General features: G+C 42.8%; 1 protein-coding gene across 1 annotated transcript in view; it reads right to left on the bottom strand.

The window, feature by feature from the left end:
* Window positions 1-13,752, bottom strand: part of TTBK1 (tau tubulin kinase 1) — a 93,972-nt gene that overhangs the window by 65,797 nt on the left and 14,423 nt on the right. The window contains exons 2-3 of the mRNA XM_058802758.1: window positions 11,387-11,545; window positions 4,554-4,701 (exon numbers count right to left, since the gene is read on the bottom strand). Of these exons, the coding sequence (XP_058658741.1) occupies window positions 4,554-4,701; window positions 11,387-11,494 (256 nt within the window). The 5' untranslated portion in view covers window positions 11,495-11,545. The remainder of the gene's footprint in view (window positions 1-4,553; window positions 4,702-11,386; window positions 11,546-13,752) is intronic.

The following is a 13,752-nucleotide window of genomic DNA, read 5'->3' as shown; positions in this document are numbered from 1 at the left end:
AATACTCAGGGCCTTGTAACCTCACACCAGGGCAACATTGCCACTGCAGATGAACAGAAAACATTGCTCAGCACAAAAATAATCTGGCCATTTTAAATTACAGCCTGCTAGGCTGCTCCAAAGAGAATCTCAGCATAGGGAACTGAATGTTGTGGCCATATTTAGAGAGCCTGTGGACCAGAAGATATACAAACTGCACTCCTTGTGACAGATCCTTGTGCAGCAGGAAACTGAGTCTGGGTAGTACTGATGCTCCTTTGCCACCTGAATATTGCTCCACAGCAAATCCAGCATTGGGAAAAAAATCACAGAGAGAGCAGGCAGATCACTGTCCATTTGTATTTTAAAGGATTAGAAAATCATTGAGGAGATGGAAAAACATCTGCTCATCCAGATGTGATAGTACTCTCCCTTCCATATGTTCAATGATAGGAAACCATCACTTTTTCTTTTTCTCCTCATGATTCAAAAAACCAGGAGCCTCAGAGTCCTGGTTTACAGAAGCAATGAGGTTTTAAAGAAAGCCCCCATACTACCTTAAATCATCCCAGCCACCACGTGTCAGTGCTCCCAGAGTGGCTTTGGGTCATGTAAGGTTTTCTCTGAGCAAACAGACCATGAATTTCTATTTCAGGAGCATACCAAGTAGTCCCCAAATCCTACATGAGAGGCCAAACCAACAAATGCACCCTCAGACAGGAGGGCAGATTAGAACTAACCCAAAGCAAAACCCCAATAAATCCATGAAGTTTATAGTGTAAAGCCCAAGCCATATCTGCTGGAGATGTAGAGGCATGAGCAACTGCTTCTCCCCACTGCTCACTGATGGAGACATTGCTTCAGAGGCTGAAACTCAGAAAAATCCAGCCAAAGCTGTCCTTGCTCTCTGGATATGCAAGTTACTCCTTCACTTAGCCATACAGATCTTATTTCCATTTACTTTTAAATTAAAGTGATCCAAAGGCTTCTCTACAGAGCAAAACACTGGCAGGTCCAACTGCACCAGCAAGTTCCTCTGCTGGAGACAATCTGCAGGAGGAGTTTTGTCACTGCAGCTTAGGCTTGGTTTCAAAGTGCTTGACTGCAAAGCAGAAAATCCCATTATGTTAAAATTGTGTGCAAATGGTACAATCACACACACACCTCACTTAAAGATAGATTTACAGTAGTGGTTAAGGGAATAAAATGAGGGTTTGGCACACAAATGGTATTCTGACAGAGAAGCTGTATTCATGCCCAAATTCACTGTGCAGATGTGCCCTAACTGTCCCTGAAACAGTTTCAGAATTTGTTATTGGTAAGATTTTCAACCCTAGTAGTGTAATTCTCTACTAGCTTCTCTAGGAGCAACAAGACAATGTAAGGCAAATACTGCTCCACAAGGATTAAAATAAAAAACTATCTTGTGGTGCTCTGATTAGAATTGGCTCTGAATTGATTAGAAATTGGAATTGATTAGAAATTAGATAGAGTAGCACCAGACAGAATGTCGAGAGCCCTGCAAGTCCAGCCTGGACAAGGAAATATTCTACAGCAACTTTGCGGGACCAGGTTTTGATTTTGACTACTAAAGTCTATGGAAGGCAAGAAAAAAACACAAATGCTGCTAAAAACTTCTTGGGTAAAGGTGCAACAGCAGGAAGCTGAGAGCTTCAGCTTATCACCTGCTGGAACAAGAAACTCCATAAGCTCACTTCTCAATTGTGTTTCACCCAAAGCACAAAAGGGCACCATTGATAGTGTCTCACAGACCCAAGACAGTGAACAGATTTGGAAGTTTGGTCAGAAGACAACTTATGATCCTTGCAAGTAAGAAAGAATTTTGCCTTTGGGAAACATATTAATATATCTAAACAGATGCAGAAAACTCACTCTACATCCAGAAAATTCAAATCAAGTATGAGCAGAACAAAATGACTCCACAGAGCAGGTGAGAGATGCTGACATGGCAGTGATCTCACACAGCCAAGCTTGAGTATCTCAGAGCCACTTGTGGTGGAAGGGACCTGTTGAGATCATCCAGTCCATGCCCCTGCTCAAGCAGAGACAGCTAGAGCAGGTTGTCCATGCTCACATCCAGCTGGGTTTTTCAGTATCTCCAACCATCTCTCTGGGTAACCTGCTCCAGCACATGGCCACCCTCAGAGCAGAAAACTACACATGGTGTTTATCAGAAGGTTCAGAGACTCTTCTAGAAGAGTCATTACCTGACTGGTGCAGGAAGGACATTGTGAGGGACATACCTGGAGCTGAGCTCCATGATTAAATCTGGGTATTTGGTATAAATGTGGCTATTCCACAAACTGTCCCAGAAATCCTCACTGTTGGTAGCAGCCTGCAGTCCACACCAACCAGGAGCTGCTGCTCTCAGGGGTCAGGCTGTGCCCAAACCAGGTCTGCAGTGTGGCCCAATGGCCAACCTTCTCTATCCCAAACTCTGCTGAACTCCAGCAACTTGTAAGATTCTGATCCCAAGTTCGGGAAAGAGCAGCAGCTCATTCATTAGTCCCTTAAGGTTGGTGTGACACCTAAATAGGAAACAATAAAGTTGCACTGTTTAAGAGGGATTGTAATTTTCAATTCTATCAGAAAAGTACAGAGGAATTTTAGACAATATTGTTCCCTTGCTTTTCATCTGGAAATCCATGAACTGACTGTATCACCTATGGCAATACCAAAAACTTACTCTACCACCAACTGTTGGGAAAAGGCAGTATCTCCCTTCCTGAAATGTTTCTCACCTCATTGCAACACTCACAGTGAAAACATACACAATACGTGATTCCCCATGCTCTCAACCCAATTTCTTATTTTAACTTTATCATTTATTTCAGTAAAGCATTTGGGGATTAACCTTCAACCAAAAAAGCTAAATTCCTCACAGAACAGCTTGATTTGTAAAGAACATGGCTGCAGTAATGTGTCATTCTTACACAGTATAGCTGATGCACAGCCAATTCTGCTTCTTCTGTCTTTTCTGTCCTTTTCTTGAATATTTACTAACTGCTTTGCCAAGGGGCTTTTTCTAGTTCCATACAGCACCACTCCCTCTCCCCAGTTACCAGCATCATCCTGTACACAAATGTGGGTGTTTATTCAAGCATTTGGTATTCTCAACAATCTTCCAGAAATAAACACAAGTATTAGTCAACACCTCGCACATCTTCTGATCTGCTTTAGTGATTTCAGCTCATGCTTTTCAAGCATTCCCTGCCCTGGATGCAGCACCTATTGGCAGTGGCCAGCATGACAGCACTGTTTGTGGTACTCAAATCCATCATTCCACACAGTCCTACCCTCACTCAATGCAGAGCAGTTTCAAGTATACAACCAAACAAAAAAAAAATCTCAATCACAGCCTTACTTGCCCTCGTGGCAGTGTGCCCAGACCTCAGACACCCACTCTGCTCCTCTCTGGGAGCTTGTGCATCCAGGCCTTTCACAGATCAACAAGTCCTCGCAATGACCTGGGCTGATTTCTCCTTTACACAGCTCAGCTGCATCTTTTACAATCCAGAGTATTCAAAAGAGGCCTTATTAGTCCTCCTCTTGGGAGAGCTGAAATGTGGAAAACTATGTGACCTTCAAAAATAATTCACTGGCTTTTACCTAGAGGCAATCTGTCACAAACATTGAGTAACTCATTTCACAAGGCCTGCAACAGCCTCGCCCTCAAATTCAATTAAATCTCTGGAGATTTTGTACAAAGGTAAAGGTACAGACTCATAGGGCCACAACATTATCTCTGAAGCATGAGCCCTGGTGATAAGGATCCTACTCACTGCTTCAGCAGGTGTTTCTTCAGCCCAAGTGGGAATCCTGCAGAAAGGAACATCCCTAAAAATTTATTTTATAGTAAAACACATAAACTGTACCTGGCAATAGCTGGCTTTGCCTTAAAAAGGAAATCCATGCACAATGCCCTTCAGCCAACAGCAGTTCTCAGCTCCTCAAAGGCAGATTTAGAAATTCCTTGTTCACATCCCTCCATAGCAATCTTTTTAGTAGAAGCCCCCCTCCTTCAGCCAGGAGCAACTGCATCAAGACAGCTCCTTTCCACCCTCATTCAGAACAGGCACATCACTTCACTCTTTGCCTTCAGGACAGTGAGGTACATGAAAAATTAGTTAATAGTCAGTTTCCCCATACCTCCTGTTGTCCACTTTTTGCATTTCTCTACTAGCCAACCATTTTACTTGGCGACTCTGTCATGCTTCAGGGCTCCATGTCCTTTGGGAGGCAACCTCATTTTCCAGTCAGGTGCTGCTCCCTCTATTCCTTATTTTCTAATCAGCATCACTAGATTGCACAGACCAGTGGACCAATAGTTCAGTCCAAGTCTCCTCATTGTCCTTATATCCTGGCAGAAAAAATAGTCCCTGTTGTTGGATCTCACTTGAGTTGCAGAATGTAACAACTTTCTGAGCTGGATGACTTAACATGATATCAGATATAAGTGGAAACTGAGGAGAAAACTATAAAAACCATTCGCAACTTTGGATTCTAATAGTTAACATGCACTTTTAGTACTTCCAAATGGCTTTTTGCCTTACCTTGCAGCTTTTTCAGGACAGCCACTTCCATCTTGAGGACTTGCTTGGGCTGCTGAGCTGATTCCACCTTCAAGGCCACATTCTCACGGGTCAGCAAATCCATTGCCTCGTAGATCTCCCCAAAGCCACCTCCACCAATCTTCTTCAGCTGCAAAAGTACAAAGGGGTTTGCTACAATATGTACACGAGAGGGATCAGCAAGCTGCCTGTCACAGAGCCTGCTCCTCTGCTGTGCAGGGAGAGCAAGCTCAGCTCCCAGTCTGTGCTGTGCCTGAATCCCTGCACAGCTTGGCAAAAGTCCAGCTACCCGCTTGACAGTGCTATGTATAAATTCTTTGCTCCAACAACAGAGAACAAGCCTAGCAAGCAATGACAGGTGATATTTTTTTAAAAGCAAATGATGATGCCTATTGCCTCCATGATGTTCTTGCCAAAATTCAAGGAAAGACCCTTCAAGGAGACAGCACTGTCATTCCCCATCAACAAAAACATCTCTGTGGTAAAACATAACCGTGGTAGTTGGAACAAATCTTTCAAGAAATAAGTTAAATGAAGTTTGCATCTCATTCAAAGACTTTAAAAACAGAACAAAACATCCACTGGAATCTTTTACAAGATTCTTTATCTGTTTTGGTAGTGAAATTATCTCAGTGTCACATTTCAAAGAACTGCTAACAGCATTACCTCAAAACAGTTGTGTCCAAGCCACCAGTACAACTCCATTCTTTCTCAGCCTCTTTTTCTCTTCAGTTCGAATCCCAACCAAATTATGCTTTTTGTGTCTCTGGGCAAAATTAAAGACTGCTCCACAATAGGAATCCATTACTTCAGTTGACATGAACTCAAAGCTAAAGATATCATAAGATTCAGCATATTTGATATGCACCTTCTAGAGACAGATTGTCTGCCTGTTGTAGAGTAGCCTCCCATTCAGAGAGCAAGTGAGGATCCTCTGCCTTTCCTGGAAGGTGATTCCTTGATCCTCCTTCTGCTGAGACTTGACAGCATATGTGCACATAGTTATATATAATCATGTACAAGAAAGACTCCTCTTGTGCTGCAAGAGTCAATGTCTATGCCAGGAAAATAATTTTATATTTGTTTCTCTTAGGTATATTTAAAGCCTACTGTGCTGCCCAGGAGGAAATTCAGGTTTACACTGAATAACACTTAACACTTAAGAGAGGAAAAGAAGTTTCAGTCAGATAGATAGTCAAACATGGATCTTGCACAATGTTTAGATGATATTTTAGTGTCTTCTGTACCACCAAAGACCTGTCCTGTGCATCTGTCCAGTTTGTTGAACAAAGGGCCCGGCCTACCAAGGTGACCAAAATAATTTGCTTTTCTGGCTCCCACATCAAGAAAAACAGTTCCACTTGAAGAAATAAGTGTTTTCCACTAGAAACTAGTGTTTCTAGCTTGACAGCCAGCCTTGTTTCTGAACTATAACTTGATAACCCCTTGAAAGCTGCTGTCCAGAGCAACTTCTTGTCATTTTTTCTCATGACCTTCCACGGGGCTAAACAGGCACATTTATGCAGTAAACAGCCAATAACTAGGTCACCACAGATTATTCATAAATTATTACAGTGCAGCCCTACTTCCACTTGGAAATTCACACTAAGTGAGCTGGCTATTAAAAATCTTTCTTGCAAAACAGTGCTACATTCAGCATAGCAACAACACGTCAGCTAATACCTCAGGATTCAGTACACAAGATCTTCTGTTGTCTGATATATAAATGAGAAAGGGAAAGAAGCAAAAAGGTAAACTGAGAACTGCTTTGCACACCTGGCAAAACAGCCAAACTGGAGGATACATAAAGGTCTACAGAGAAACAAAGGGGAGATCACACAAGATCAAGATCAAAGCTTCTGCTGAATGAGAAAACTGATTTTATACACACATTCCAGCCAATAAAAGGCTGTCAAAGCTGCCTTTGTTTCCTTGCATCCTTGCTCACACTCTTATGGAAATTATTCTCTGGCATACTTTTCCCAGCACACCAGATGGTACCATCCATTCAACACCACCACTAGCACTGCCACACTTCTTGATTTTTCAGCAACAATGAGGCTGTCAGCAGCCATTTCCTTTGCTTTGGTCCAGAGCAAGCTGCTGTAAGTCAAGGTCTTGGCTGAGGTCAGGGGCTTATGTCACATCCATTGCCTCATTGTCTGGGTGCTCCATGGGAATTCACTTTCTTAGGTAAACTTGGGATAGCCTTCTGTTGGACACAAAGGAGAGATGGGCACATGCCACCCAAAAAACCCCAAACCAGGAATTAAACTGCAAACACAAAGTCAAGGAAGAGAATGAAGCATCTAACTAGAATCACCTAAGTAGTAATCAAATCAAGAGTCATTACCCATGTTAAGCCTCACTGCCTTGGGGATATTCTCTTCTACTCACTCACTGTTCTGACTGGGATACAGGCTGCCAACACCAGCAGGATTCATCCCACCTAATGCACGAGCCCCTGTGTGAGCTGGGCGTCTATTCCAGGCTGTGGAATCAAGTGAATAGCTCATCTGATCAAACAGGTAGGTATTTGCACTTGGACACAGACAATCAGGAGTTACACAGCACACAAATGGCTCCCTTTGAAGTCTCCTTTAAATATTCTGAAATATTTTTGATTCATCCTGAAAAAGGCTCTTGTGGCACAGTCTTCCAGAGATTACTAAAAAAACCCCCAAAACAACAACAGCAACACGCAGCCTTCTCACTAAGCAAAAATCAGTATTTTCAGACACAGTTCAAAAAACCAAGGCAACACACAACCCCAGCCAAAAATAAGCTTGAATACAAATTTCATCTTTTATTCCAGAAGCATATACAACACCACTGCTCTGAACAAAGTCTGCCTTCCAAGGATATCATATAAAGACCAGACCTTCCCAGGGTAACATTCCAGGACCAGTGCAGGAATGGTTTGGTGTCAGGATTGGTGGCAATGTAAAGAAATGTGCAGCACTCTAAATCCAGAGCAAAGGACCAAATGGAAAGCCAGCAACCTTCAGTGAACTCAGCCAGGGTCTAGGCTGTCATCCACAGCCTTCAAAGACTTGACAATGTCAAACAGTGACCACTGTGGCTGTCTCCTAGGAGCACTGGTACAGCCAAGCCTGCAAATCCTGCAGCCCACCAAATGGGCTACCTGATCCAGAAAAGGCCAGAAGGTCTCATCTGACTTAAGAGCTGAGGAAGAGCTGACCTTTATTCATCAAACTCTCCAGAGCCCACTCCACTTGCTTAAGAGGACTGGATCTGATCTCAAGGGAAATGAACTCATGCGCAGCAGGTATGAACTGAGAAGCCAATCAAGAACTCAGCCAGCCACATTCTAAATCATCTGAAGACCTGTCAAAGCCCACTTAAAGCAATTCAGAGTCAGACCAAAGCAGGCCCTAAGTCTGACAAAGAACCTTCCTTGTCCCAAGTTCCCTCTTGGAATAATAAATTGCCTTTCTAAATAAGGCAAGGTAAAGAATCCACTAAAGTTTTGTGAGGTTTCTGGCAAGGTTTCCAAAATAAACTGGAGAGCTTCAGATCAAGAAGCTCAGCAACCTGAAGGCAAACAAAACATGGATTGCACCTAAGAAAAGAACATACACATGTACAGGAGTCATCACTTGTGTTCAAAGCTCAGTGCAGGAGCTGCCAACTCTCTCTTGCTAATAAGTGTCAGTTGTGAATCCCCAGTAAAAGGCATTTATGTGAAATAAAGAGATACATCAAAATTCAGCTTTAACATCCATACCTAGTTCAAAGCAAGTACAAGTTACATTTCACTTTGTTCCCTCCCCTGAACAAAACTGTTCACATCATTCAGAGCACACGTGGATCAAGACCCTCTGGGGACTCGGCAAAACGTGGTTCCAGTACTGCCTAAACTTCATCAAAAGTATCTGCAAGTAAAGAATGATGACTATAAAGAATACTTCTAAACCTACAAGTTTTGATAAAAACCATAAGCACACCCTGTCCGTGTCTTTTTTTCATAAATGAGAACAAAAATGTTACTGCTGTCAGACAGCCAAACTTTACTGACTTCAAGTGACAGGAAAATGAATGACCAACAGGCTCACTGCAGAGAACCAGCATCTCCATTTGTCAAAGCTTTGTCAGCCAGCAGAAAGGAGGAAAGAAGGAAAGGAATTCAAGGAATACATTACACCAATTTAAAATTAGAAATCGGCTCAATAATGGAAGTATGCCAGCACTAAGAGCTACAAGGTTCAAGCAGATGCCCAGCCAGAGACACTGGGAGGACAAATTACACAAAAGACCTTCTGGCAGTTGCACCCCAGCATCACATAAATATGCCACACACCTGCTCGAGCAGGATCCATCACCCACAGCAAAGATTGGACCATACAGCTGGCACATTCTGGGCTAGATTCAGGAAGATCTGTGACAAAAGGGAAAAATGCTACTCCTGATACTACAGCTGTATGCTCACTTTAAGGTACAGTCCTTTTTTCCTTGGTCACTTGATCCTATGCTGTCCATTTCCTTGGGCTACCAGAAGTATTTTCAGAGTTTTTCCAGATTATTCCAAGCCCCCCACAGCTTGTGGTTCTGACTGGTCCCACACCAGCTTAAAGAAAGGGAAAGGCACAGAAGGGCTGCCTAAAAGGAAAGGGTCTGCACCTCACTCTTGTTTTTGGGGTGGGAGGAATGACTGCTCAATCAAGGCTCACAATGCACAAGTCAGCCAGCACATGGTCAAATTCCCGGCTCTACTCAGAGCTGGGAAAAAAGGATTTCTCATTGCTATTTACAGCCTTTAGCAAGTCATGTCATTTCTCAGAGCCTTCAAGTGGGGCAATGGCCTCACTGCAGTATTTAAGGCTACTCTGAGACATTATAAAACATAAAAGGTTATTCCTCTAATTAGAGGTTGTTGTTGTTGACAATACAGCTGCACATTTCTATCTTTTCTAAGGCAAAGTTAGTGGGCAGAGCTTCTAGTGGGCCCCAGTCACAGATTCATGCAACAATGAAGCACTAAATCCCACACTTAGTGCCTCTACCAACTTAAAAATTGGTTTGAAATGTTCCCTGTAAGCATCACCGAGCTTATTTTAGACTTTATTTGGAGGTTTTGGTGCTTGTAAGAGTTCTGCTGTTGCCAAGAACGAAGTTACTTTGTTTAGACTCTGTTACAAAAATACTCCCATCATTTACAGAAGTTTTAGCACTCCTCTCTAGGAAGGAGCAACTCCAGGGTTGATAAATAGGGAATGGTACAAGCTAAAGATTGCCAAGGTACAGGAGAACAGAGAATCCCAGGATCACAGAACTGTTCAGGCTGGAAGAGACCTCTGCAGATCAGCCAGCCCAACCCTTCTGCCTCAACCTGGAGCTGGTGACACAAGAACCCATCCAGGTGGGTTTGGAATGTCTCCAGAGATGGAGACTCCACAGTCTCCCTGGGCAGCCCGTTCCAACCCTCTGCCACCCTCAGTGTGAACAAGTTCTTCCTCATGTTAAGGAGGAATGAGTTTTAGCAATCGTGCACCTGAAGCAAAGGCATCAGGAGAGCGCTGGAATTCAGCTTGGCAAAGAACAAGCACCCATCTGACCAAATTCAGGCTCTGGGGAAATTTCTGTTTGGGCAGGGAGAGACAGATAAAAGCTGCAATCATTATTTTCTGAGACACTGGTAAGCACAGGGCATGATTCAAGTCCCCTATGTCAGTTAACCATGGATAGTCCCTCCAAAACAAGTACAGCTCCAGTCCAGAGCTGCAGGAGCTCAGCAAAGCTTTCCTTCAGCTGTGACAGAAAGCTTTGGGAGGGGCAAAGGGGTTGTCTCCATTTTGGTGTCTAATCACAGCTCAAAAAACTGAGCTCCTCCATCTGCTCTCAAGAAGCCAGGAGAATGAAGAACAGTTTGAATTGCTTAAATAGAAATAGGCTGCTCAGCAATTGGCCAGACAGAAAAGTGAAGGCTGAGGAGAATGCTGGAACAAAGTGAAGGGAGGCAATGGGGAGCAACAAGAGCAGGGCTGGGTCTCATTAAAGGATAATATTTTGTCTGAAGTGGGCTATTGAAAAATAACCTATCCACAGCCTGGAACTGAAGTGAATTCAGAGTCCCAAGCTTCTTTAGTCCTCTGCTCTCCACACTCCACTGCAAAACTCCCTGGGCCACTGTACCACAGCCAGTCAGCATAAAGAACAACTCAGTGCTATTACTGCAAATTACTTGTAGATCAAACTATTGAGGCTTCTGCTGAGAGTTCAACAATTCAGAATGATGGTAATCCCAGTTAAAAATTGAGATAATGCTATACATGGGATTCAAATGTTTTTTCAGCATTTTAAAAGCAAAACCTGTCCAGCTTGCACAACAGGTGAGATAAGAACTAAAACTCTTAATATATGATGATATAATTTTAAGAAGCATCTCAATAAATTTACACAGAAGTTGAACCAGCTAGTTAATCACGGACTTTGACTCTTGAAGTAGCTGACATTCCAACCCAAAACATTTGGTTTTACATCACTTTATTGCAATACAATTTATTTATAGTCATGTCTGTAGTATTCTTTGCCACAGTAATTTGAAATCTAATTTTCTACTAGAACACTATTCAGCCTGCTGCAACAGTTCAATCCCACATAAAAATCCTTGGCAGATTTAGCCTTCTGAAAATACCACTCCAAAACCCTTCTCCCTGCAGCATCTTGCTGACATGTCAAACCCCACCACTCGAGTGTTGCTTGCCAGAGGCCAGGATTAAGCAGGGAATTTGCTGTGCCACTGCAGGAGGAGGAGGAGGAGGTTTGTTTGGGCCATTAAATCCAGAGGTACTCACCACTTTCCAGCGATCTTTGACCACGTAGTTGGTCGGGAGAATGTCGACCTGCTCCCCTCCACCACTCATGTTTGGTTCGTCCTTGATGACTGCTGCTAGGCACTGCATTTGCCAGCCAGAGAGTATTTCAGTAGCTCCCAGTTTAAATGAGCCATTTATCTGGGGGGAACAAAAAAAGGAGCAGGGGGAATGAATGACAGAATTATTACAGGTCGCAGTGCAAGTACATGCTGCATTCTCACAGGTTTTGCTTGTGACTAAATCAGAGCCAGGCTTTTGGGAAAGAAGGCAAACTCACCCTGCAAACACCTGAGCTCACTCCATGCATGACCTGACAGACACAACCCTGCTCCCAGTCAGCAGCACAAACTAAAGGGTGACAACAACCAGCAGCTACACCATGCAGGAGTCCAGAGCTCTTGGGCTTGACAATGCGAGGAGAATCCAACACCAAAAATGTTGCAAGGGTGTCGGGAGTTTAGTTCAAGCATGGCTTAAAGAAAAAGGCCATGAAGCCATGCAATTGAGAGAAAAGTAACAGGTAGTTGCAAAGCAGTTCCAAAAGCAGTTCCCAGACTGATTTCTATAAACAATTAGACTCTCTCAGGCATCACTCTATAAACAATAAGGTTCTCAGGCAGTCTTCCCATAACAAGCAAAACACCCTCTCTGGGAAAAGATGGCACCCTGGGAACAGATATGGAAGTTTTGGGAACCTTTCATATCACAGTGGGAACACTGGTTTTGTTTTGCAAGGGCTCCCATTGTTACCAGGTGAAGAAGTCTTGCCTTAGCAGAGCAGCTGCTACCTCAGCAGCTTTCATGGCTTGCGTTGGATGGCATCCAACACAAACCAGAAAGGTTTGCCAGGTATTGCATTCAATAAGCCTAAAAAGTGTGAGTAGGGTACAGAAGGACTGTACAGGGCCAGGGTCACAGACACATCACTGTAATGAACAGCCAAGCAGAGCAGATAGGGAATGTCAGAAAAGGCTCCAGCCAGGTGCAAGTTAGTACTCCTCAGACCCTACACACAGTGTAAAGATGATCAAATTAAAACACACAGAGATAACTTGTGCCTGTGATGTTCATCTTGCCTCTTTTTCCTGCTTTTATATGGAGCTCAAGATAGCCTATGTTGATATTAATTTTAAGGGGTTTTTGTTATAAATCTTCAGCAAAAATGACTTTCAGAAACACATTAACTTGGCTTTCCTAGAAGAAAATGAATGAAACAGGCCTAATAAAAGATCTTGCTCAGATAGTGGCTTTAGAATTAGGCTGTATCTTTTACTAAGCATGGATCTTGGCAATTCTATTGTCATTCCCCCAAAATATGAATATCTTCCTTTCCAAAAATGGTTGTTACTGTAGCACTCTGGTTGCAAACTTAGATTAACGACATAAATACCAAATTTTAAAAAAAATACTAGAGCTGGTCACTCAATGGTCACATTTCTTCAGGTTCAAAAAAAAGGCAAAAAAAGTTACCAGTTAATTATGAGCTCAAGTAGAGAAAATAACTCATTCCCTAGCAATAAAAGGACTGAGAGGGAAGGCTGTGAAGGGGCCAGTATGTAATGTGCACAAGGAAGAAGCAGACAGAAGTGTGTCAAAAGTCCAAGACAAAGGATGATCAAATAAAACATGAACAAAAGATCTCAGAGATCTTATAAAAATCTTCACAAAAGAAGATTTCATTCCAGATATAGAAGATAACTACATGAAAAAAAAAGAGCAGCAGACCAACTCAGCAAGAGGGCTGCTGAGAAATGTTCAATTCAACATCTGCTAAAGGATAATCAAAATAATAGAAGAGAAATAAGAAAAAAAAATGGGTATTAAAGAGATTCAGAAGAAAGGTGCTGCAAAATGTTCCAAATTCTCACTGAAAGAGTCCTGCATCTGTATGGGGTAGCTGTGCTTTCAATCATTGGGTACAGAACTAAGAAACTGGAAAGAAAAAGTACCTGCTGTGTTTGGCAGCACAACATTTGTGCTTCTTCTTCTTCTAATGAGCAAGTGGAATGCCATTCCCAAGCTCCTTTATGCTCACCAGAACACCTGAACCAGCCATCCCCAAGCTACCAGTGAGCACTGAGCACACACACAACCTCCCTGCACATCACCTCAGGAGGCACAGGACACAGAAACCCTGCAAAAACCTCCCGTAATGGTGGCTTTTCTTCTGGTATTTAGAGAAAATTTAGTTAAATATAGATTGCCCCAAACTTTTAACATTACAAACAATAACAAGACACAGAAATAGGTATCCTCTCCCTACTCTTGAAGGTCTCCTCACATCACTTTAGTGAAGATTTCAGTCTGGTCACTATGGTGGAAAGTCATCCCAAGGAATAATTTTG

The sequence above is a fragment of the Ammospiza caudacuta genome, chromosome 3, assembly GCF_027887145.1.
Source record: "Ammospiza caudacuta isolate bAmmCau1 chromosome 3, bAmmCau1.pri, whole genome shotgun sequence".
In the NCBI taxonomy this organism is placed as follows: domain Eukaryota; kingdom Metazoa; phylum Chordata; class Aves; order Passeriformes; family Passerellidae; genus Ammospiza; species Ammospiza caudacuta.
Note: the sequence above shows the minus strand (reverse complement) of the source record. Positions and strands in the feature narration are given on the sequence as shown.